Source organism: Pavona decussata, unplaced genomic scaffold, assembly GCF_977016875.1.
Source record: "Pavona decussata unplaced genomic scaffold, jaPavDecu1.1 SCAFFOLD_89, whole genome shotgun sequence".
In the NCBI taxonomy this organism is placed as follows: Eukaryota; Metazoa; Cnidaria; class Anthozoa; order Scleractinia; family Agariciidae; genus Pavona; species Pavona decussata.
In genome coordinates this window covers 387,764-407,200 of record NW_028145506.1, presented here as the reverse complement: position 1 = coordinate 407,200, position 19,437 = coordinate 387,764, and the positions used below count along the sequence as shown (strand labels likewise).

Below are 19,437 nucleotides of genomic sequence, written 5' to 3'. Positions count from 1 at the left end.
CTGGGAATTTTATTTTATTTGTATAGTATCTATTTACTGTAAAAAATCTGACCGTTTTCCGCCGGTAAAACGATAGAATCTGGCCTGGATCCGCCGTAATGTATTTTATTATTAGCAATTTTCAGCTGTTTAGCCTATCAACGTGTTTGAGCCGAACATTTTCGATTATTCGGCTGACTGTCATAAAAAATTTACGCGCGCACATACAAAACAGCTTTCAACTTTACTAATTCTTGTCAAAATGCACTTTGAAACGTCGCGGCACAATCGTGCAATCGCTAAGACGATTGATTTTCTTTTGTTTTTCATTTCAGCTTGCCGATGTTAGCATTGATCGCCTACTGCATCATGGGAAAGCACGCTGGCTGAATTGCCCGGATGAAGTAGTCCGCAGTGGAACTCTGAAGCGGTACCCAGTCTCTCCCAGAATCGGAAAAAAGATGACCCCAGGAACCATGCATCTCTTTGGTAAGAGAAATGACATTAGGCGGATATACTACCTGCTTGAAATTGTTCTTTAATAGTTAAGGGAATTAAACATTTTGAATCCTGAGGATGCACTCATGAGGGTAACAGGAATAGCCGTCTTACGTTTTAGGGGTTGGGGTTAAAACTGTACGCCATCCCATTTCCACTGTCATTATAACCACTCACTGCCCTTGCTGAATTAAGTTATGGGAGGCGAAATATTGCAAAGGCAGAGAAAGGAAAGGTAGAACGCGTCGCCGAAGGGGAGGTGGGTGGGTAAAAAAACATTCCTAATTCTTACCTTGGCGAGAAGGACCAAGGAGAAGGAATAGTTTGCTTAAATAGGCAGATGAAGTCCCACGAGACACGGGTGGCACTAAACACACCGAGGCGTTACAAACATGCCAGCGTTGCGCGCAGGCTAGTTTCGTGGTTATAGACCTTTAGCACGGAAATTCAAAATTTTAATGTAGGCCTGATAACGCAAAACAATTGATACTGCTGGAAAGAGCACTTTAAATTTAGTAAAAAGGCCAAGTTTGAGAGTCTGGTCTTTTAAAGTAGCGAAGATATAGCTCCGTGAATTCAGGAACTTTTCCAAACGTTTGTATGACTACCGGCAAACTTTGCCCGTTCCCGTACAAACGTCTATAAAATTTCCAGACTTAACGGAGCTATATCTTCGCTTGTTTTAAAGACCAGACTCTCAAACTTGGCCTTTTCACAAATTTTAAGGTGCTCTTTCCAGCAGTATTAACTGTTTTGCGTTATCAGACATATTAAAAAAATTAAATTTGCGTGGTAAGGGAGAATTGGTCAGTGAGAATACGTGACGGATCCGAGAATTAACTCTGCAGTGTGAAGCCACTGAGCGTCAGCCCTAGTTAGGAAATGGGAGATCACACAAGGCAGAGAAAAAAACGCACCGCCGAAGTCAAAGATTTTTTTCTTTGCCTCATTTCGTTACTAGGCCCAGCGCTCAGTAGGAAGTTCATGGCTTCACTTAAGCGCTACAGCATACACTGTAGAGTTAATTATTTGATCCAATGCATCATTAGTCCTAGCGGCACAACATTCATGGTTATAATCCGTTGTTTGACACTGCATATGGTGTCTAGATTAACTGTAAAAGCTCCTTAAGGCCTTTCCATTGTTTTAAATCCCCCTCTTTAATAAGCCCCAATTTAGAGGTCTTTTCTTTTTTAATAAGCCCCCACCTTCGCCATCTACAAAAGAAATAATTCAAAACTTAAGGCTGGTTTCCATATGATCGCAGATCGCAGATCGCAATAAGGTCTGCGATCGTCTGATGTCTCGTCTGCGATCATATGGAAACTACTTCTGCGATCGTCTGCGATCCTGCGATAGTGATCGCAGACGATCGCAGAAGATAGAACCATGTTCTATCTAAAGGCTGGTTTCCATATGATCGCGGATCGCAGATCGCAAACAATCGCAATTGATCGCAGACGATCGCAGGAGATAGAACATGGTTCTATCTTCTGCGATCGTCTGCGATCACGATCGCAGGATCGCAGACGATCGCAGAAGTAGATTCCATATGATCGTAGACGATCGCAGACCTTATTGCGATCTGCGATCTGCGATCCGCGATCATATGGAAACCAGCCTTTAGGTAGAACATGGTTCTATCTTCTGCGATCGTCTGCGATGATCGCAGACCTTATTGCGATCTGCGATCCGCGATCATATGGAAACCAGCCTTTAGCCGTGCCAATAATCAGCACATTGGTCAGTTGGTGTATACGCAAACTTTATTGGTCTTCAATGTCAGACGTGTCGCTATGCTAAGGTAACATGGACATAGTATTACTGACACGTAACCCATTGGCGCCATCTGTCCGTTATAATTAGGTGTGTTAGAACTTTCATCCATCATCGCCTTCGTCACTTTGTTTCGATTTTTTCCCGAAATTTTGCATGGTTTAACCCTTGTTGGCTGTTTGCTCAGGTTAAATCAGTTCATTCTTAGAGAATTTCGTTTATCATTTGAGCTCTGTTAATTGTTCTTGGTAGTAATCCGCTTTGCTACTCAGTGCGGATAACTTAAGTACACAATTTTGTTGTGACGTTAAAAACAGTGTTGGTGTTGTTGTTGTTAATTCCGTTTATTTATTTATTTATTTTTAATGGTTCTTTAGCATTTCCGCATAGCAACTTGCAAATGACTTAAGTGTACAATCTTGTTGTGACATTAAATTCAATGTTGGTGGTGTTGTTGCTGTTGTTGTTAATTACGTTTATTTATTTATTTATTTATTTATTATTATTTTTTTGTTATCAGTGTTTCTTTAGCATTTCCGCGTAGCAACTTGCGAATAACTTAAGTGTACAATCTTGTTTTGACATTAAATTCAGTGTTGGTGGTGTTGTTGTTGTTGTTAATTACGTTTATTTATTTATTTATTTTTTAATTATTTTGTTAGCAGTGTTTCTTTAGCATTTCCGCGTAGCAACTTGCGAATAACTTAAGTGTACAATCTTGTTTTGACATTAAATTCAGTGTTGGTGGTGTTGTTGTTGTTGTTAATTACGTTTATTTATTTATTTATTTTTTAATTATTTTGTTAGCAGTGTTTCTTTAGCATTTCCGCGTAGCAACTTGCGAATAACTTAAGTGTACAATCTTGTTTTGACATTAAATTCAGTGTTGGTGGTGTTGTTGTTGTTGTTAATTACGTTTATTTATTTATTTATTTTTTAATTATTTTGTTAGCAGTGTTTCTTTAGCATTTCCGCGTAGCAACTTGCGAATAACTTAAGTGTACAATCTTGTTTTGACATTAAATTCAGTGTTGGTGGTGGTGTTGTTGTTGTTAATTACGTTTATTTATTTATTTATTTATTTATTTATTTATTTTTTAATTTTTTTTGTTAGCAGTGTTTCTCTAGCATTTTTGCGTACCGACTTGCGGATAACTAAAAGTAAAGAGTCTTGTTGTGACATTAAATAAAGTGTTGCTGTTGTTGTTAATTCCGGTTTTTCTATGTTTCTTTAGCATTTGAAAAAGCAGTTATTCTTCTTTATGTGGAGCGTAAACCAAAGAAGAAAGATAAAGAGCGGGTGAGTTTAATTCATTCTTATTTTTATTTTTTTTTTTTTACGGCATTATTGAATTTTCACCTTGCCTATTTTTAAATAAACATTTAAAAAAAAAGGTTTCCTCTCATTTTTATTTTGTTTTCAGCCGACTTCTTTGAAAGCTTTCGACGAAATCAAGTTTAAAACGATTATCCCGGCATCGTCGCTTGTTATACGAGATCACTGCTGGTTGACCGACGGTACGTCCTACCTTCTTTTAATGTCACGCAATCTCCTTATTCGTCACGTAATATTTCAGATCTTCACGTAACGTTTTGGTTCGTGGCATAATTTGTTGACTGGTCATGTAATCCGTTCTCCCCACCCCACGTCCCAACGAAAGTGCATTGTGTTGCCCTGAATTCCTAAAACTGTTCGGATACATCTCGGACTATTACATTTAATCAACAATAGTCATTGTCAAAAGAAAAGGAATTATAAAACATTTCAATTAATAGTTAAAGACAAAACGAAAAACGGAGACATACATATATCAGACGTCTTTTCGTCGTAACGGACGTTTACTCTTTCAGGGAACAAATAAGACTGCGGAGATGACTAATCTAGATGTTAAACGGGCTATGTCGTGGAGATTTTTACGTTTTGGGGGTCACAGTGCTGTAGTACTTTTTTGTTGTCCAAGAAATGTCGCTAGATCGCCAAGTGGAAGATAATCCTACGTTCAGGCGTGCTATTTCATTTGCTTCACGCTTAAAACCGGAGAAGTCTGCACTGAGGCTGGAGGAATATATTAAGTGATGTCTAAAACATGAGCAGCAGTGTTTTATCGCCGAGTGGTTTTAGACCCCATAAAACACGTGTTGAGAGTCTTTTGAACGGCCTCAAAAACATTCCTGGAAAAGCGTGTGTCAAAAGAGTTCATAACAATGATGCTTTTGTGAACGTTGGAAATAAGCATACGAGAAAAACATTTAACACTGCATACTAATGAGGAGGAGGATTTATCGGGTTTTAAAATCACTGCACGTGATGTTTTATCGACCATTTGATAGGTCAATGGGCTTTTAAATTATTATTATTATTATTATTAAATATATAATAATTAACTTATTTTATCATTAATGGGTTTTTGAAGTGATTTTCTCGTTGGGAAAACAATTCATAATCAGTTTGGGCGATTTTTCCCAGCAGACATAAGGGAAAAACTCAGTTTCGGATTTAACTGACAGAGATTTTTTAAAACGAAACTGGATCGTTGTTTTGGGTTTCGTTTGATATCAACTCGTCTTTTTCTTTAGAACAGGGAACTTAAGATGCGACCACAAGTACGAGATTGAGTATGAGTATGACTTCTCAAATGTAGTTCGCGTGCTCAAGATTATCACCTATCACACCAATCTTGTTTCTAGGGTCCCCTTATCTGCTGGTAACTAGGGAACTTAAGCAACGACGACGACAACGGCAACAAAAACGTCACCTGAAAATATATCTTTGTTTCATTTGTGCTACTTCGCGATTATTTCAACTCGCTCAACTTTTACAAAAATGACGAACTATCGAGGAACCAAATTGGTAGGAGTAATGTACAAGTAAAGAAAGAAAAAAAATTCACTGTCGTGCGTTCACGTTCTCCACAAAACCTTAAATGTGGTCATTTCATGCTGTTGTTTTGCAGAGGACGGCTAAGAAATGTACCAAAATATAAAACGCACGTGCAGAACGATTGTTTTTGCTCATTGAACCTTTTGTTTTGCGGAGTTGTCGTTGCCGTCGCCGTCGTCGTTGCTTAAACTCCCTATAAACGGAAAGGAGCGAGAATTCTGGTGACGTGACTGGTTTGAAATTTGAAGAGTCGTATACTCGTACTCAAAGTTGTACCGACTTGTGCTGAAATCTAAAGGTCACAAATGTATTTTAAAAAGCAAGAAGGTATTTGAACGAATAGAAGTGTTTAAGAATTATGTTTTTTCTCATAATTAACTGTTCAATTTAATTGTTGCTTTTGTTACTGCTAAAGGAGTATTTTGTTAAAAGAAATTTCCTTGACTGAGGTGTGCTTTAGTCACTTACACGTGTTTAACTATCCTTCCGTCAGAGACGCTTCACTCATGGGAACTGGTGAACATCAGCGATACAACCGAGATAGGCCGACAGGAATGTAACTACCTCTTTGCCAACAAGTAAGATTTTGTACTGTTTTGTTTTTTGTTTTAGAGCGCTTTTCAATTGAATGTCCAAAGTAATAGACCATTTCCGAGTTGCTTTGAACCGTATTTTGAAAGCAAGGCTAAGCGCGAAGATTTTTTGTAATGAAAATTAGTTGTCATTCATATGCAACAAAACTAAATTTATTTTGAAAAGCTTTCCACTTAGCCTCGTGTTCATAATGAGGTTCACAGCAACTCGGAAATGGCCTATTGGTTTGCTTTAGTTGACCTTAGTTGTTACTTTGCTTTGCTCTGTGATTGGTTAAAAAAAAAAGATTCAAAAGGATAATGCCATTTACTTGACCAATTAGAGCTTAACCGTCAGTCGTGACTGATTGCTTCTTTGCTTGTTTGCTTCTGCTGTGTTTGTTTAGTAATTGCTTTGGTTTTGGAAGTGAGATGTGTGAAATACATATATTTGAACTGGGGAAAAAATAAATGAAAGACCGTCGCAGTTATGTGCGCAACTTCAGCAGTTGCGAAAAGAAAGCCTGAAAAAAATTCAGGCTTGAACGGGAATCGAACCCATGACCTCTGCGATACCGGTGCAGTGCTCTACCAACTGAGCTATCAAACCAACTGGGAACTGTTTTGGTTTTCGTCTTACAACACTGTTAATTAAAGAATTGTTTTTAACTTAGTGAACATGAATTTCATGATTTCTTGCAGAACTCCCGAGGAAAAGCGAGAAATGGTAAAACACATAAAAGAAGCCATAAAACGCAGCATTAAAGCTGGCGCCACGTTATCAGCGGCGTCTGCGGGAAGATCGTCCAGCTTCAGACGCAATAGCACAGAAGATCGGCTCAATGCTTCCGATCCAGGTCCTTTCTTACGATCGAACGCCGATCCTACGACCATGTACCGACGATCCTTTAGCCACAATCCCGAGGGGTCTCTGAAACGGAGATCATCGCTCGAAAGTGACGCCACACATAGTTCTGCGGACAGCAACGGGGACACGGAATCTGTGTTTAGTGGAACGGGACGGGAAAGAAAGATCAGTTTGAAGAAAAAGAACAAAGCCGTGTCTCCTCTGGGGCTTGAGAGTAGTCAGATTCACATAATATAAATCAGCGGGACCAACATGTCATCCTTTGCTAGAAAAGGAAAATACGCATTCGTCGGAGAAGCTAGAAGGAGACTCTTTCGTGTTGAAGTTCTGCGCATCTCCAGTTTCACTCGCGCAATTTCGCGTCATTCTTTATGGCCAAGTAGAAGACGAGGGACTGGTTTTTGCTTTGACTCCGATCTTCACCGTTTATTTGATACAGAGAGTTCTATGTACAAAGCTACTGCAATAGAAAAGTCTTCTGATCCATCTCCAATATAAAGTCCTTCTCTAATTCAGTTCTTTCCCTGCAATTTCCAATTTCAGAGCTATTAAAGTTAGTTACCATCGTTTTTATTGTAAGTTGTCGTATTGTGTTCCAGATTTTGTGCCTTAGGTCTGTTGCATTTAAATTTGGCGATGCTTTTTTCAAAGGTTTTTATTTATTGAGTTGCGGGAACAAGCGCTGCAAATCGTTTTTTACAAGAGTGTTTTTATGCGTGGTTTCCATGGTGATTTCGAACGTCAGCGTGTGGCACGCTTAAAATGTGTTGTCGCATAGCAACTCCGGCTATGATGACGGAAACCTCATCATTTGTCAGCCAATTTGTAAACATACTGATTGACTTTAAACTGTTCTATAAGTTACTTTGAGTTATTCACATGTGGTTTGGTGGAAAAGGAACCGTTACGAGAGATAGCGTTTATGAAAGACACATTCAGAGGAAGCTTAGAAACTTCAAGAACTTTTAATATCGCCTCTATATTACATACGTCTTTTATCAGCAATGATCAGTGTTTGAAATGTCATTTTAACAAGTACAGATAAATTTATACAGAGTGTATTTAGATAAGACATATGCCAAATTTTCTCGTTGTGTATATTTGTCATTAAATTATTTGTTTATTTTTATCGTGACGATGTGTTTATTCGTTTGATGATGTAATGTCCCCCAAACACTTCATAAAGGTACCTTGGGCCCCATGAATAAATTAAGTTTAGAGACCTTACTCTACTAGACAGGAGTTAACGATTTTGGTCAAAACTACTCAGTACTGGAACAGGATCCACCAAAACAGATGGTTTTCTCTGCCTGCACTCCTCTACCTCAACCTCAAAAGATGATGTCTTTATTGCATAGCCATCCCTCTATCCAGCAGTCAAAAATAACAATGAGATTCAAACCTCACTTTTCTTGTTTATCTAGCAATGCTGACTCTTGCTAGTTGAATATTTGTGTCAACTCAAATTTTGTTACTAATGTTCATGATAGGTGGTGTCTTCGATAATCCTCCTACCCTAGACAAGGTGGGTCCTCTTCAAACAAACTTGTTATGACCAGTTCCCTAAAACAAATATTCCAGGGGGTAACTATCAGACCAATAATCCCGTGACAATTTTCAATTATGTGATAGCAAACGTAGAAAGGGTTAGGAGCTCCTTAAACTGCATGGACAGTCCGTATCTTTTGCGTTGCATGTCGCACCAACACGCGTTCTTTGAAAGGCAAAGTCCAGAGCAAGCGAAGAAATGAAAACGAGAATATTGCTGGCCATGCATGGCCGAGAATCCACGCTATCGGAGGTTCTTGCTGTCTGCGATTAGAGCTTCAAGAGAAAAGAATACGGCTTGTTATGCCGTCTACAATTTTGGACAATTCAAAAGAAAATTAAGACTACCCCCCCCCCCCCCCCCCCCATTATGGAAAAAGGGCGCACATTGCTTTACGGGTGAATTCATCATTGATTTTGGGAGGAGGGGCGGGGGGGAAATTTTTATTAAATTCATCATTGATTTTGTGGGGGAGGGGGGGATAATTTCTTTTTTGATTCTGTCCAAGATTGTAGGTGCTTGGTACAGGTCTTTTTTCTTTTGCCAATAGCCCATTTTACAGTTGTGTCTGTAGTGACCTGGCCTTGGATTGGAAGCGAGGCTAGGGGTGACCTTGTTTTGACACAAACTTCACTGCTTTTTTATATGCAAATCATGCTGTTCTTATGCTAACTAGTTTGCACTTATATATAAAAAGCAGTGGGGTTTGTATCAAAACAAGGTCACCCCAGCCTCACTTCCAATCCAAGGCCAGGCCAACAAGCACACAACTGTAAAATGACCTATTGGTCGAGCTAAGGGACTTTGACCGGAAGCCGCGAGAGAAAAGCCTCTGACACCCAGGGCAAGTGCTGCTGAGAACTGTGAGTAAACAACATACCAAGAATCTTGCACACTTTTAATCAATTTTTTTTTATATATATAATTCATACTTTAACATATAATGCTGTCATTTTTACTTTATATATGATACACATGAAGTGTCCATCTTCTATGAAAGAAAGTCAAGTAAAACTAATATAATTGCTTTTGAAGAGAAATTATTTCCCCAAGAATAGTATCAACTACTGCTTGGAAGCTCAGTCTAAATATCCACACACTTCGCTTTGCACACAGAGCCAAAGGATAGAGGAAGGCATTGACGAGGCGTAACCTACTAAGGCTAATTAGGAAGACTGGCAAAACTGGCCAATCCACAAACTGCTGTCTGGGGAAGAACTTTCCGCTAGTTTAGTACATGTATGTGAGCTTACAATATAGACACATCTATACAGTAGCTATTCTCAAACCTCAAAGAAACAAACAGAGTTCAACATCGCACTCAAAATGTTGCTGTGGGTTGTGCTGTTTTGCCTATTCCCCGACAGTAAAATGTCAAAATCTGAGTTGCACAGCAAGGATTTGGAAAGTCCATTCAAATCGATTAAATGAGTTAAAACATGCTTTTTAAAGCATAAAACACTGACTGGCCTGTTTTTTCTCCTTGCAATAGCACAACCTAATCAAACTTAACAGGTCACAAGAATAAATAAATTGATCACAAAAAAAAAATGCCTTGGTGTTTTAACAAATGTAAAAAATATTATATAATAAGTCATATTCATTCTCCTAGCTAGGACAATAAGAAAGAAATGGTAAACAGCAGAATACGCATGTTAATGTGTGTGCTAATGTCTAAAACTTTAACTTTAAGAAGCAATCTTTCAATGGGATTGTGACATTTTTTTCACACAAAAGTTCCCTTACCCTGCTAGTACAGAGTTGTCTTTGAACCTGTTGAGACTAGGTGCCTGTGCCATGTTACTGAAAAGGATGTTGTTCAGACTCCTTGGTGTCCAAGGAGCAATGTTGCATTCTCATTCATCATTTTGTTTACTGTATTGTAAGGAGACATGAAGAAGAACTGTGGGAACTGGCAAAATCCTGTTCAACTCAGCCCCTGTTCCTGGCACGGTGCACAGATTTTTGCTTAGGCACTGACAAAAACCTATGTCCCTTTGTCATTTCTGCTTCATCACATTTTTTCTTGTTGAAAGAAAATGGATGTGACAAAACCTTCCTAAGATATGGTTCATTTCATCAGTGTTAAGGAGCAAAGAGGCAGCTTTGTATTCTGTCAGTCTGATTATGTTCCACTTTCGACTTCACAGTTATGTTCTTCTGGGCCTGCTTGTTCAAAACCAATTAATGCTAATTGCTAATTAAAAATTAACCAAGGTTTTCACCTTGCTAAACTAAGGAACCAAAATCTCTTTGAAGAGTCTTCATTGATTGATAATTAAACTCAAATCAATCAAAGTTCACATCAAGTAACTTGGGATTAGCATAATCGGGCTATGAACAACTGGGCCCTGATCAATAAATTATTTGAAGCCATTATTAACATGTTGTATGGATCACTCAAAAAAATCTAAGTTTTCAAATATTACTACTATGGCTTTTAAATAACAAGACCTCAGTTTACAGGGGGCCTTGGGCCCATTTGTCAGAATGTCTGATACCTTATCTGCTTCTGTATGGCCCCAAAAAGCTATTAATCTTTCCAGAAGCAGGCATACTACAGTCAAACCTTCCCATACGACCAGGGTTGGAGTGAATAATAGAAATACTTTTGACCCATCTGGCCTTGCCATTCCTTGACAAGTCATTGTGTTGTCCATAAGAAGATGCAGGCTGACTGAGATCACCAACTTTGATTGTTGGCAAGCTCGTCATACTCAAACTTAAAAATGCTCAAGCAATCTTCACTACATAAAGAAACTGCTGTGTCAGGTCAGTCCTGAAGTATAAAAACAGCAAATAGCAAATGAAAAAATTATAACAATCTGATTTCAGAAAAGGTACTAATCTATCTCTTTCGCCTGAAACTGAAAAAATGTAGAATTATTATTAAACTTGTCACAACATAAATAATAATTTATTTTTAGAAGAAGCTATCTCTATAATTTCCTCTCGGGTCTCCTAGTTTGTGTTGCTTCCCTTGGCAATGATTTCAAGGGGTGGAACTTGCTGCCATCTTCTTCTGTGGTGTCTTCTCCATCTTCCTCATCGCACAAGTGCACCACTATACTTGGCGTATCCTCCTCAGAGGTATGTAGCTCATATGGTTTTGAAGTGTCCAAGGTTGCTACTGCAGCCAGCAGATCATAGTTAATTACAGGATGAGACTCACGACTTTGTTCCCAGCCGACAGGTGGCGAGGCAGGAGGAGATATTAGAAACTGCTTTGTTAGCGGCGGTGGCATAAGGTTAGAGTTGTTGTTAAGCGAGGAACGTCTCTGAAAAGACAAACCACAGGGTTACTGAATGATAAACTAAATTATTGCAAACAATGGAATCGCTCTCAGGAAACTCATACAATTATTAGATTTCTCCTTGAAATGTAACCAAGAAAAGATGTCTCATTTTTCAACAAATTCTCTTAAGTAGCAACATGAGAAAGATATGGAAACAGCGAGGAAAATATATATATTGATACTAGAGCTTTAAAATATTTAAGGAGAAATGACTTGTGGTATCATCACACAGCCCAGCCAATACAACCTGATGACTGTAGAGCTGGACAGATTGACACAAGGTCAAGGCTTACACCCCTACAAGTGCGATAAGTATTGCCATGGTAATCTACTCATGTTCTTAGTACACAACTTACCTGTACAAGGAAGACACCAAGTTCATAACCAAGGAAAACCTGTCCATGCAGATCTTTTTTGGCTGTTTTTGCATTCTCCTCCATGTTAAATGTAACTCTTACTCTGTGAAAAGTCTTCAGGTAGATGAAGCTCTTGTCATTTTCACTTCCATATGGAGAAAATAGCTGTTCAAATAATTTCTGGAAAGAAAAACATACCATTCATGTTGATAAGATATTGAAGTTACATGTAACTGCAGCATATCTCCCACGGTCTCTTGAATGGAGAGTGCTTAGGGCAATGTTATGGACATCACGTCGGCTATTTTAGATGTAAAGCCAGTAGTGTTGTCCCTAAAGCATGCTGGGTATAATGGATCCAAAACAGTAACCAAGATGAAGAAAAACATGATTATTTTGCTTATAATTGCTTGATAATGTTGGAAAAAATCTTATGATAATAAAGGCAAACTTACAACAGAACCAGGAAGAGTGTATACAATATGCGAGCCAGCGAGGCATGTGAGGCAGATGTGCGAGGCACGAACAAAACATGCGAGGCATGAACAACCCCCAACACAAATGCTAACCCTTAAGCTAACCGGGGAGCTATTTAAGCTAACCTGAGTGCTTTTTAGGCTAACCGGAGTGTGTTTTAAGCTAACCTGAGTGCCTTGCACATCTGCCTCGCATGCCTCACTGGCTCGCAGATTGTGCATCCCCACCAGGAAAACCATATGTGGCTCACACATTCGTAATTGCAGCTTCAATTTTGCTACAAGATCATGCTGTGATTTGCTGATAACAAAAAATTAATATCTTCATAAACAGGTTGCTTTCTGTCTTGGCATTGATATTTCTGAATTGCTGTTGTGAGTGAAAGTACAAAGCATTTTCCTTCAACGGTTTAATTGTTCTCCAGCTTTTAAAAATAATCCACACATCAGGTCATTACTGTGAGGCTCAGAGGTGTGGAATTCACCAGAAATACAGTTGAAACTCTCCACAACGGCCACCTTGGGGACAAAAGAAAGTGGCCATTGTGGAGAGGTGGCCGTTATGGGGAGGTAGGGGTGTAATATGACACCTTTTTTTCCGGGAAGTATAGCATGTTTATTGTGCCAAGTTCATGCTTACTGTAGCCTATAATGGTAATCCAATCTTAAATAATATATATATGGATAAAATTCACAATAAAATGCAAATAATGTTTTGAATCAAAATGTTAACAAGACGAAACGTGCAAGGTTCGCAACATTTGCTATATTATTATAGACAATTTATGCTTACTGCAGCATATAAATGGAACACAGTCAAAATACGTATATCATTAAAATCTACAGAAACGTAATGTTCCGAAGACGAATGTCGATTACTGCATCAGTTTATAAAAAAAAAGGTTTTTACAAAAGGAACTGTACTGGCTGTTGTCGAGAGGTTATTTTGGCAGTTGGGGACGCACTTTAGTGGCCGTTGCCGTTGTAGAGAGGTTTAAACAAGAGCTAATGTATGGACTGTCCGCCGGGACAAAACAAAGTGGCCGTTGTAGAGAGGTGGCCATTAGAGGAGGTTCAACTGTAGTTGGATTTTATTATCAGAGGCAAGAACCTCATTAAAACTGTCCACTTAATGCAGGTTTTTGACAATAGAAATGACCGTTTTAGAGATGTCCTTGCATTGTCTGCTTAAACAGAGATTTCAGGTCAAAACAGGGGCTTTTTCTGGGGAAGAAAATTCTGGGACTTTTGTTACTGTCCATTCAACAATGGGTTCTCTGCTCCAATAATACAACTTTCACTGTACATAACTTGTGCAATTTTACTTTGTCATGAAAAAAAGTGAGACTTTTTACAGTCATTAACTAAAGCTTAATTACTAGTTAATTATAAAGTTAATGTCAGCAATGGACAGTAACAAAAGTCCCAGAATTTTCTTCCCCAGAAAAAGCCCATACCTGTTTCCAGTGAGATACAGCTACTAGGCGTAACATTAGATAATAAGCTGAAATTCGATTCTCATGTCGCATCTATCTGCCGAAAAGTCGGAGGACAAGTTAATGCCTTAAATAGGCTTAAGAATGTTCTACCTTGCAAAACCAAGGAAGCACTGTATCGTGCCTTTATTTTACCGCATTTCGATTATTGTAGCCAGATATGGCACCATTGTGGAGCCAGGAACACCAAGAAATTGGAGAGAGTAAACGAACGGGCACTTAGACTTGTATATAAGGATAAGAATAACTCTTACGATAGATTGCTAAGTTGGATTGGTTTGCATAGCACACTAGAGGGACGTCGTATCCAGGACATGTTGATCACAATAAATAGCTGCTTCCAGGAAAGGGCACCGACCCCCATTGCAAACTTACTTAAAATAAAGGACACAAAATATAACTTAAGGGGCACAAACATGCTCTCATTGCCCAAAGTAAGAAGCACCAAGCATGGTCTTAGGTCTTTTCGGTATTTCGCTGCAAAGACATGGAATGCGCTGCCGGACTCGATTCGCGCCATGGCCGGCACAAGGGAATTTTTGGGAAGTATTCGTCATGCAGCATTTTAAAATTGTTATTATCGTGGTTGGCTTTTGAATTTTTAAATTTTAATTTGTACTCACACATGTATTGATACATGAATTATTGGATTTCCTGGATATTTTAGATTTTTAAATTTTTAGATTTTAGGTTGTTAGCTAATTTTTATCTTTCTTTTTGTTTTGTAATTTTATCTGTTTGTTTGTGGGCTTCCTGTAAAGTAGCTTTTAGCTAAGTGGAGTGCCACGTAAAATAAAGTTCTTATCTTATCTTATCTTAGCAAGAAAAGACAAAATAATGCCTCTTTTTCTGAGCTATAAAAAGGACGAATTGGCAAACTGGAAAACGATTTGAAAGAATAACAGTCTTGAGAAAATGCTCATTTGCCTTTATATTGACAATCAACTGAGGTATTACAACTTAACCATAAGAAATGAGCTTACATTGTACTTTGCTATTATGGTTAGAAGTATAAAGACTAATCTTGTTCACAAAAGCTTCCACACTTCTGTTTACAAAACTTTCGATTCCCCATCACAGAAATATCTAACAGCCACGAAACCTAGAATTAAGACCAAACAAGCAACTACTTAACAGCTCTTCTACCAACTTACCTTGGTATTTTCATCTTCATAAACATCGTTAGGAACGTTGGTAATCGACAAACTCCACGATAAATTTTCCTCCTGTTCGCCATCTCCGAAATCTGTGAGCGACTTGTCCATGTTTTCGTCACAGGGCTTCATAACGAAGGCAACCGAATTACTCTTCATAAGTGAAATACGATGGTGGTAGGTAGATTCACACACAGTGTGAGGCAAATGAGCAAATCATTCCCATTTCAACCAGATTTCACACGAAAATTCTTGGCCAAATATAGCTGATTTTGACAAGTTGGATTGGGCAACCGTGCGCATAGGGCCTTCTGGGATATTACACTGAAACAGAATCTGAACGATTACGTAATGCATGTAAATTCAGCGGTACGCAAGGTTGAAATTTGCAATCAGTTTGCAGCGGACAAACTGACTACAGAGCGGTCGTGCACTTTGAGAACTCGCTGAGAACAACTGCTTCACCGTCGTGGCTCGCTTTCACGTAGACTGCGAGCTCTTTCCTCTCCCTAGTTCCGTAGCTTCCCTCTCCCTAATCCCTCGTCGTTCACTTGTCTAATTTGCATAATTTTACTGTCACTTTGCGTGCTTGATCTGAGGAAAAAAGTACGACTACTGTCTAGTTTTCAAGGCTAACGCAAAATTTGAAACAAAACAACAACGACGACTAAAAGTCCTCTAACACCCAGAGATATCATTTGTCGCGATCGCAAACTCGCCAGTCGTTGCTTAGCCATGCTGGAAGCCCGGGGGGGGGGGGGGGGGTACTCCCGCGAATTTTGGCTAGGGGTGTGCCGCGAAGTTTCTTGAACCCTAACCCTATTTAAAGACTGCGAAGGCGAAAACTGATACCCTTTTTAAGGCCCAAACCCGGAAAATGACACCCTATTAGGCGGGCGTTTTCACACTCCATTATTAGATAATACAATTTAGCTACCCTATCTAAGGACCACACCAGGAATACCATAACAGAAGGGTAAAAAAAGATACCCTATGTAAGGACCGAGAACCACAAAAACCATACCCTATTCCGCGGCACGTACCTATATAGCCCATATATGGGAGTACTCCGGCCGGGCCTGGAAGCTTTCGCGTGAAAATCGCATTTCATAATGACTGCATCACGCCCACTAATACCGCGTGCATTGTCCACCCAGTGGTGGTTGGACACGGTCCGAAGAGCATCATGGTAGCAGTAATTGGCCAATCACATCACCGTATTCTTTCACCAGCGTTTTTGGGAAGGATCTTCACGCGAATGATTGCTTCGTCTTATTTACTGTTTTATTTACCATGTAGACGGCTTTTCTTCCAAATGAAAGGATTCAACAAGTGACGAGGTATGTAGGTGACCAGTGATTGTATTTTCTCATAATTTCCTTAGTTATTGTCGTCAATATTCGACTTCCTCGCAAGCTTGTCCAATATGGCCGCTTTTCTCCACGTGCAATGATCAATGAACGCGTTTGCTTTTTGACGCTATATCGTCAGGGTTCCAGGAAAAAAAGTTACACCATTTGTTTAATAAAAAGTTGCTCTTGGATTTTAAGGCATCGCACCCCATCGCACCTCTCACCGTTTTTCTGCTATGTGCGTTTAAAGTTTGGCGATTGTGAGGAGCAAACAATGAGCGAGTCACGATGTAACACAAAGATTTATTGTGACGTTTTCCTCTTTGCTTGATTTGTCTCTAGGTTTACAATTAAAGCTCAAGTGAAAGCTCTAGCCGGCTGTTCTAAATGACCTGCTATTTCACCTCAGGACAAAAATGTTGAGGCGTCAGGGCTATGGACTGTTGGTAGATGTCGACTAAAATATCGGAAATATTATTATCACAAGCACAGATCCACAGAAAAATTAATAACTAAAAAGGGGAAACACTTGCGACTTAGTTCCATAAATTAAGAATCAGTTGTGCAGAAATTACATTCTACTTATACCTTTTAAGTATATCTTGTATGCTTGTACAATAATTTGAATGCCTGAGCTGTATATTTATACACTCTATGCATTAACTGACTGTATATATTTCCATATATTCCCATACAAGAAAATATTTGGTCACTTCAGGCATATATTTTACATCAAAAGTCAAGCATATATGAAATCTCTATTGATGATTTGGCTTATTACCTCTGTGCTTATTGTATTAATCTATAATTGTGTATAGATTGTATGTAATTTGTGTTGTTAATAAAAGGGATTGACAGCTGATTTGCAAGATGACCTTCAAAGAAGATGTATGCTAATTTGATCTCAATTACACTTGACCATTGTCAGTAGCTGAAATCTCTGGTATGCTCGGCAAACTATGTGGAGTCATCCACCTTCACATTGGTGTACAAGATACACTTCGATGTGCCTTGTGAGCAGAGTTCCCCTCCATTTGTATTTCAATATTTCTCCAAATTATCCAATAACATAATCATCATAGATATGTTGTAGATTTAAAGTGACTAGTACATGTAAAGGAGAGGAGGACATCTAGTGTGACTATAATACTGTGCCCCTTTGCCAAGTTATGAATTACATGTGCAATATGTACAGCAGTTTTCATTATTATTGTTATTGTTATTGTTATTATTGAAATAAAATAAAAACATAGATTTGATATTAGGTAGTCTGTCTTGTTAGTACTGAACTAGAAATCTTCCAAGATCAAAGAGAATATTGCTCACAGGTTTTTTGGAGTTTTTCATAAGGCTGAACCACTGTAGTAATGGGAAAGGGGGATGGGGGGGGGGGGGGGGCAAAACTTTTGTGAAGTCAATATTTTTATATTGTGTGCTATCATAGTTTGTTGGACTATGGAATCATTTTTGAGCAGCTATTTGTACTTACTCTGAATTTTTATTGTTCATTTGTGATTCCGTACTACCTTACTATTTGGCTTTCACACTCTATGTTTGAGGGTACTAATGTACATAATCTCCATAATATTGTTTTGTGTATTGATGTTTGTATTAAAAGGCCTTATTTTCTTTTAAATATATAATTAAAGAGGGAGCATGCACCCAGGGCCCCTCACCTTGATCCAATACACTGTCTTTCCATACAAAGTAAGGGTCTGCCCAGTAAAGGAAGGTAGAGTATTTGGCATTGTTTACAAGGTTTTTTGACTTATTTCATTCAAGATCAATTTGATGTTTTCATTTCCCTCATGCAACATGTGATGTAATAAAACAAATTATTATTGAAGAACTTGTTATGTCAAACATATATTTACTAATTTAGTACTCCTGTGTGGCTAAAATTTATGACTCTTGCAAGCTGAACTTGTGTGAGAGCTTTTTTCCATGTCCCAGTCTCATTGGCAACCAGTATACAGAATGGTTAAACGAAATTCCTATCCAGTAAGGCCGTGAAAATCTTCATTTCCCTACAATCCTTGTTTACTTCATTTCGTTTTATAATATTCGGCTATTTCCACCAGAATTGGATTCCAGCAGTTATGAACTCTGAATATTTCATTGCCAGATTTTCGAGCCCGTGATCGTACATTATAATTCAAAAGGTACGATTTCATATAAGGACAACAGGATTGGTTTTGCAATTGTATGGAAGTGGTAATTACACTGATTACATGGAGCAGTTTCGGCTGTACCGGCTTTCGATCGATCGATCGCTAGGATCGCCGTGTAAACCCAACGTTTTGAGCGTTACATAAGTCAGTCGATGTGCGCTTACGGTAACCGGAGAAAACTTATCGAATAAATTACCGAATTAACCGATTTTCTGCCTTTTTGAAGCGAAAATTTGTCATTCCTTGAGATCTGCACAGCACGAAGGTTTGTTACAACTGACCACGAACCGACAACTCGCCCCAGCATGCTTTGAGGACCGTGTCCAACCACCACTGTTGTCCACCCATGATTGCATGCAATAGTTTGGAAATTGATTAGTGAAGTAGGTATGAAATCTATATTAGCAAACGTGCGTGGGGGAGATTCCTTTCACAGATGTTCTGCCAAAATAGAATTTCAGACTGGGGTATGCCTGTTGTGTCGAGAGGGGAGGGGGGTGGGGGTGGTGGCAGGTTTCGCGCTCGGCTTCTTCGTTTAGTTGACATTTCTTTGGGCGCCGATGTTTCCTTATGAGGCCAAGACATTTTCATCGGACACTCACCGATGAAGGGACATTAGTCCTGAAACGTCTGAGCCTCATAAGGAAATATCAGCGCCCAAAGATATACCTACTTTAAACACAACTTTTATCAATGGCGCTACACAGTGCTTAACATAGTTTGATTCTCTCACCTGTGTTCGGGCGCCTGCCGGGGTGGGGGAGGGGACGGCACTTTGTGAAGAACAGTATGGAGGAAAAGCACAAAACAACAAACTTAAGATACAAAAAGTTCTTTTATTGTGGTCTGTGCAAAGACCATATTCAGATAATATTGATTCTATAAAATTTGCTTTAGCTTTTCGTAACACATTCCGTCTCATCTTCAATTCCTATTCTGGGCAATGATTTGTTTTCATTGCAACATTTTACCCTGATTAAATTGAATTCTGTGCCTCTGTACACCAATAAAAA

The 19,437-nt window shown here is 38.9% G+C and overlaps 2 protein-coding genes across 2 annotated transcripts in view; one reads left to right on the top strand and one right to left on the bottom strand.

Annotated features, from left to right (window-relative positions):
* The window catches only part of LOC146474411 (rho guanine nucleotide exchange factor TIAM1-like), a 33,195-nt gene extending 25,486 nt beyond the window's left edge, over positions 1-7,709 (top strand). Inside the window, exons 26-30 of the mRNA XM_085117017.1 lie at positions 315-468; positions 3,489-3,553; positions 3,678-3,771; positions 5,628-5,712; positions 6,409-7,709. Coding sequence (XP_084973143.1) covers positions 315-468; positions 3,489-3,553; positions 3,678-3,771; positions 5,628-5,712; positions 6,409-6,811 — 801 coding nt within the window. The 3' untranslated portion in view covers positions 6,812-7,709. The remainder of the gene's footprint in view (positions 1-314; positions 469-3,488; positions 3,554-3,677; positions 3,772-5,627; positions 5,713-6,408) is intronic.
* Positions 7,710-9,006: 1,297 nt separating this feature from the next.
* On the bottom strand, positions 9,007-15,209 carry LOC146474410 (calcipressin-1-like). Its single transcript, XM_085117003.1, has 3 exons — positions 14,902-15,209; positions 11,776-11,955; positions 9,007-11,401 (listed from the first exon to the last, which is right to left on the bottom strand). Exons 1-3 carry the CDS (start codon positions 15,058-15,060, stop codon positions 11,063-11,065), a joined length of 678 nt encoding a protein of 225 aa, XP_084973129.1. The 5' UTR covers positions 15,061-15,209; the 3' UTR covers positions 9,007-11,062.
* Positions 15,210-19,437: the final 4,228 nt, after the last annotated feature.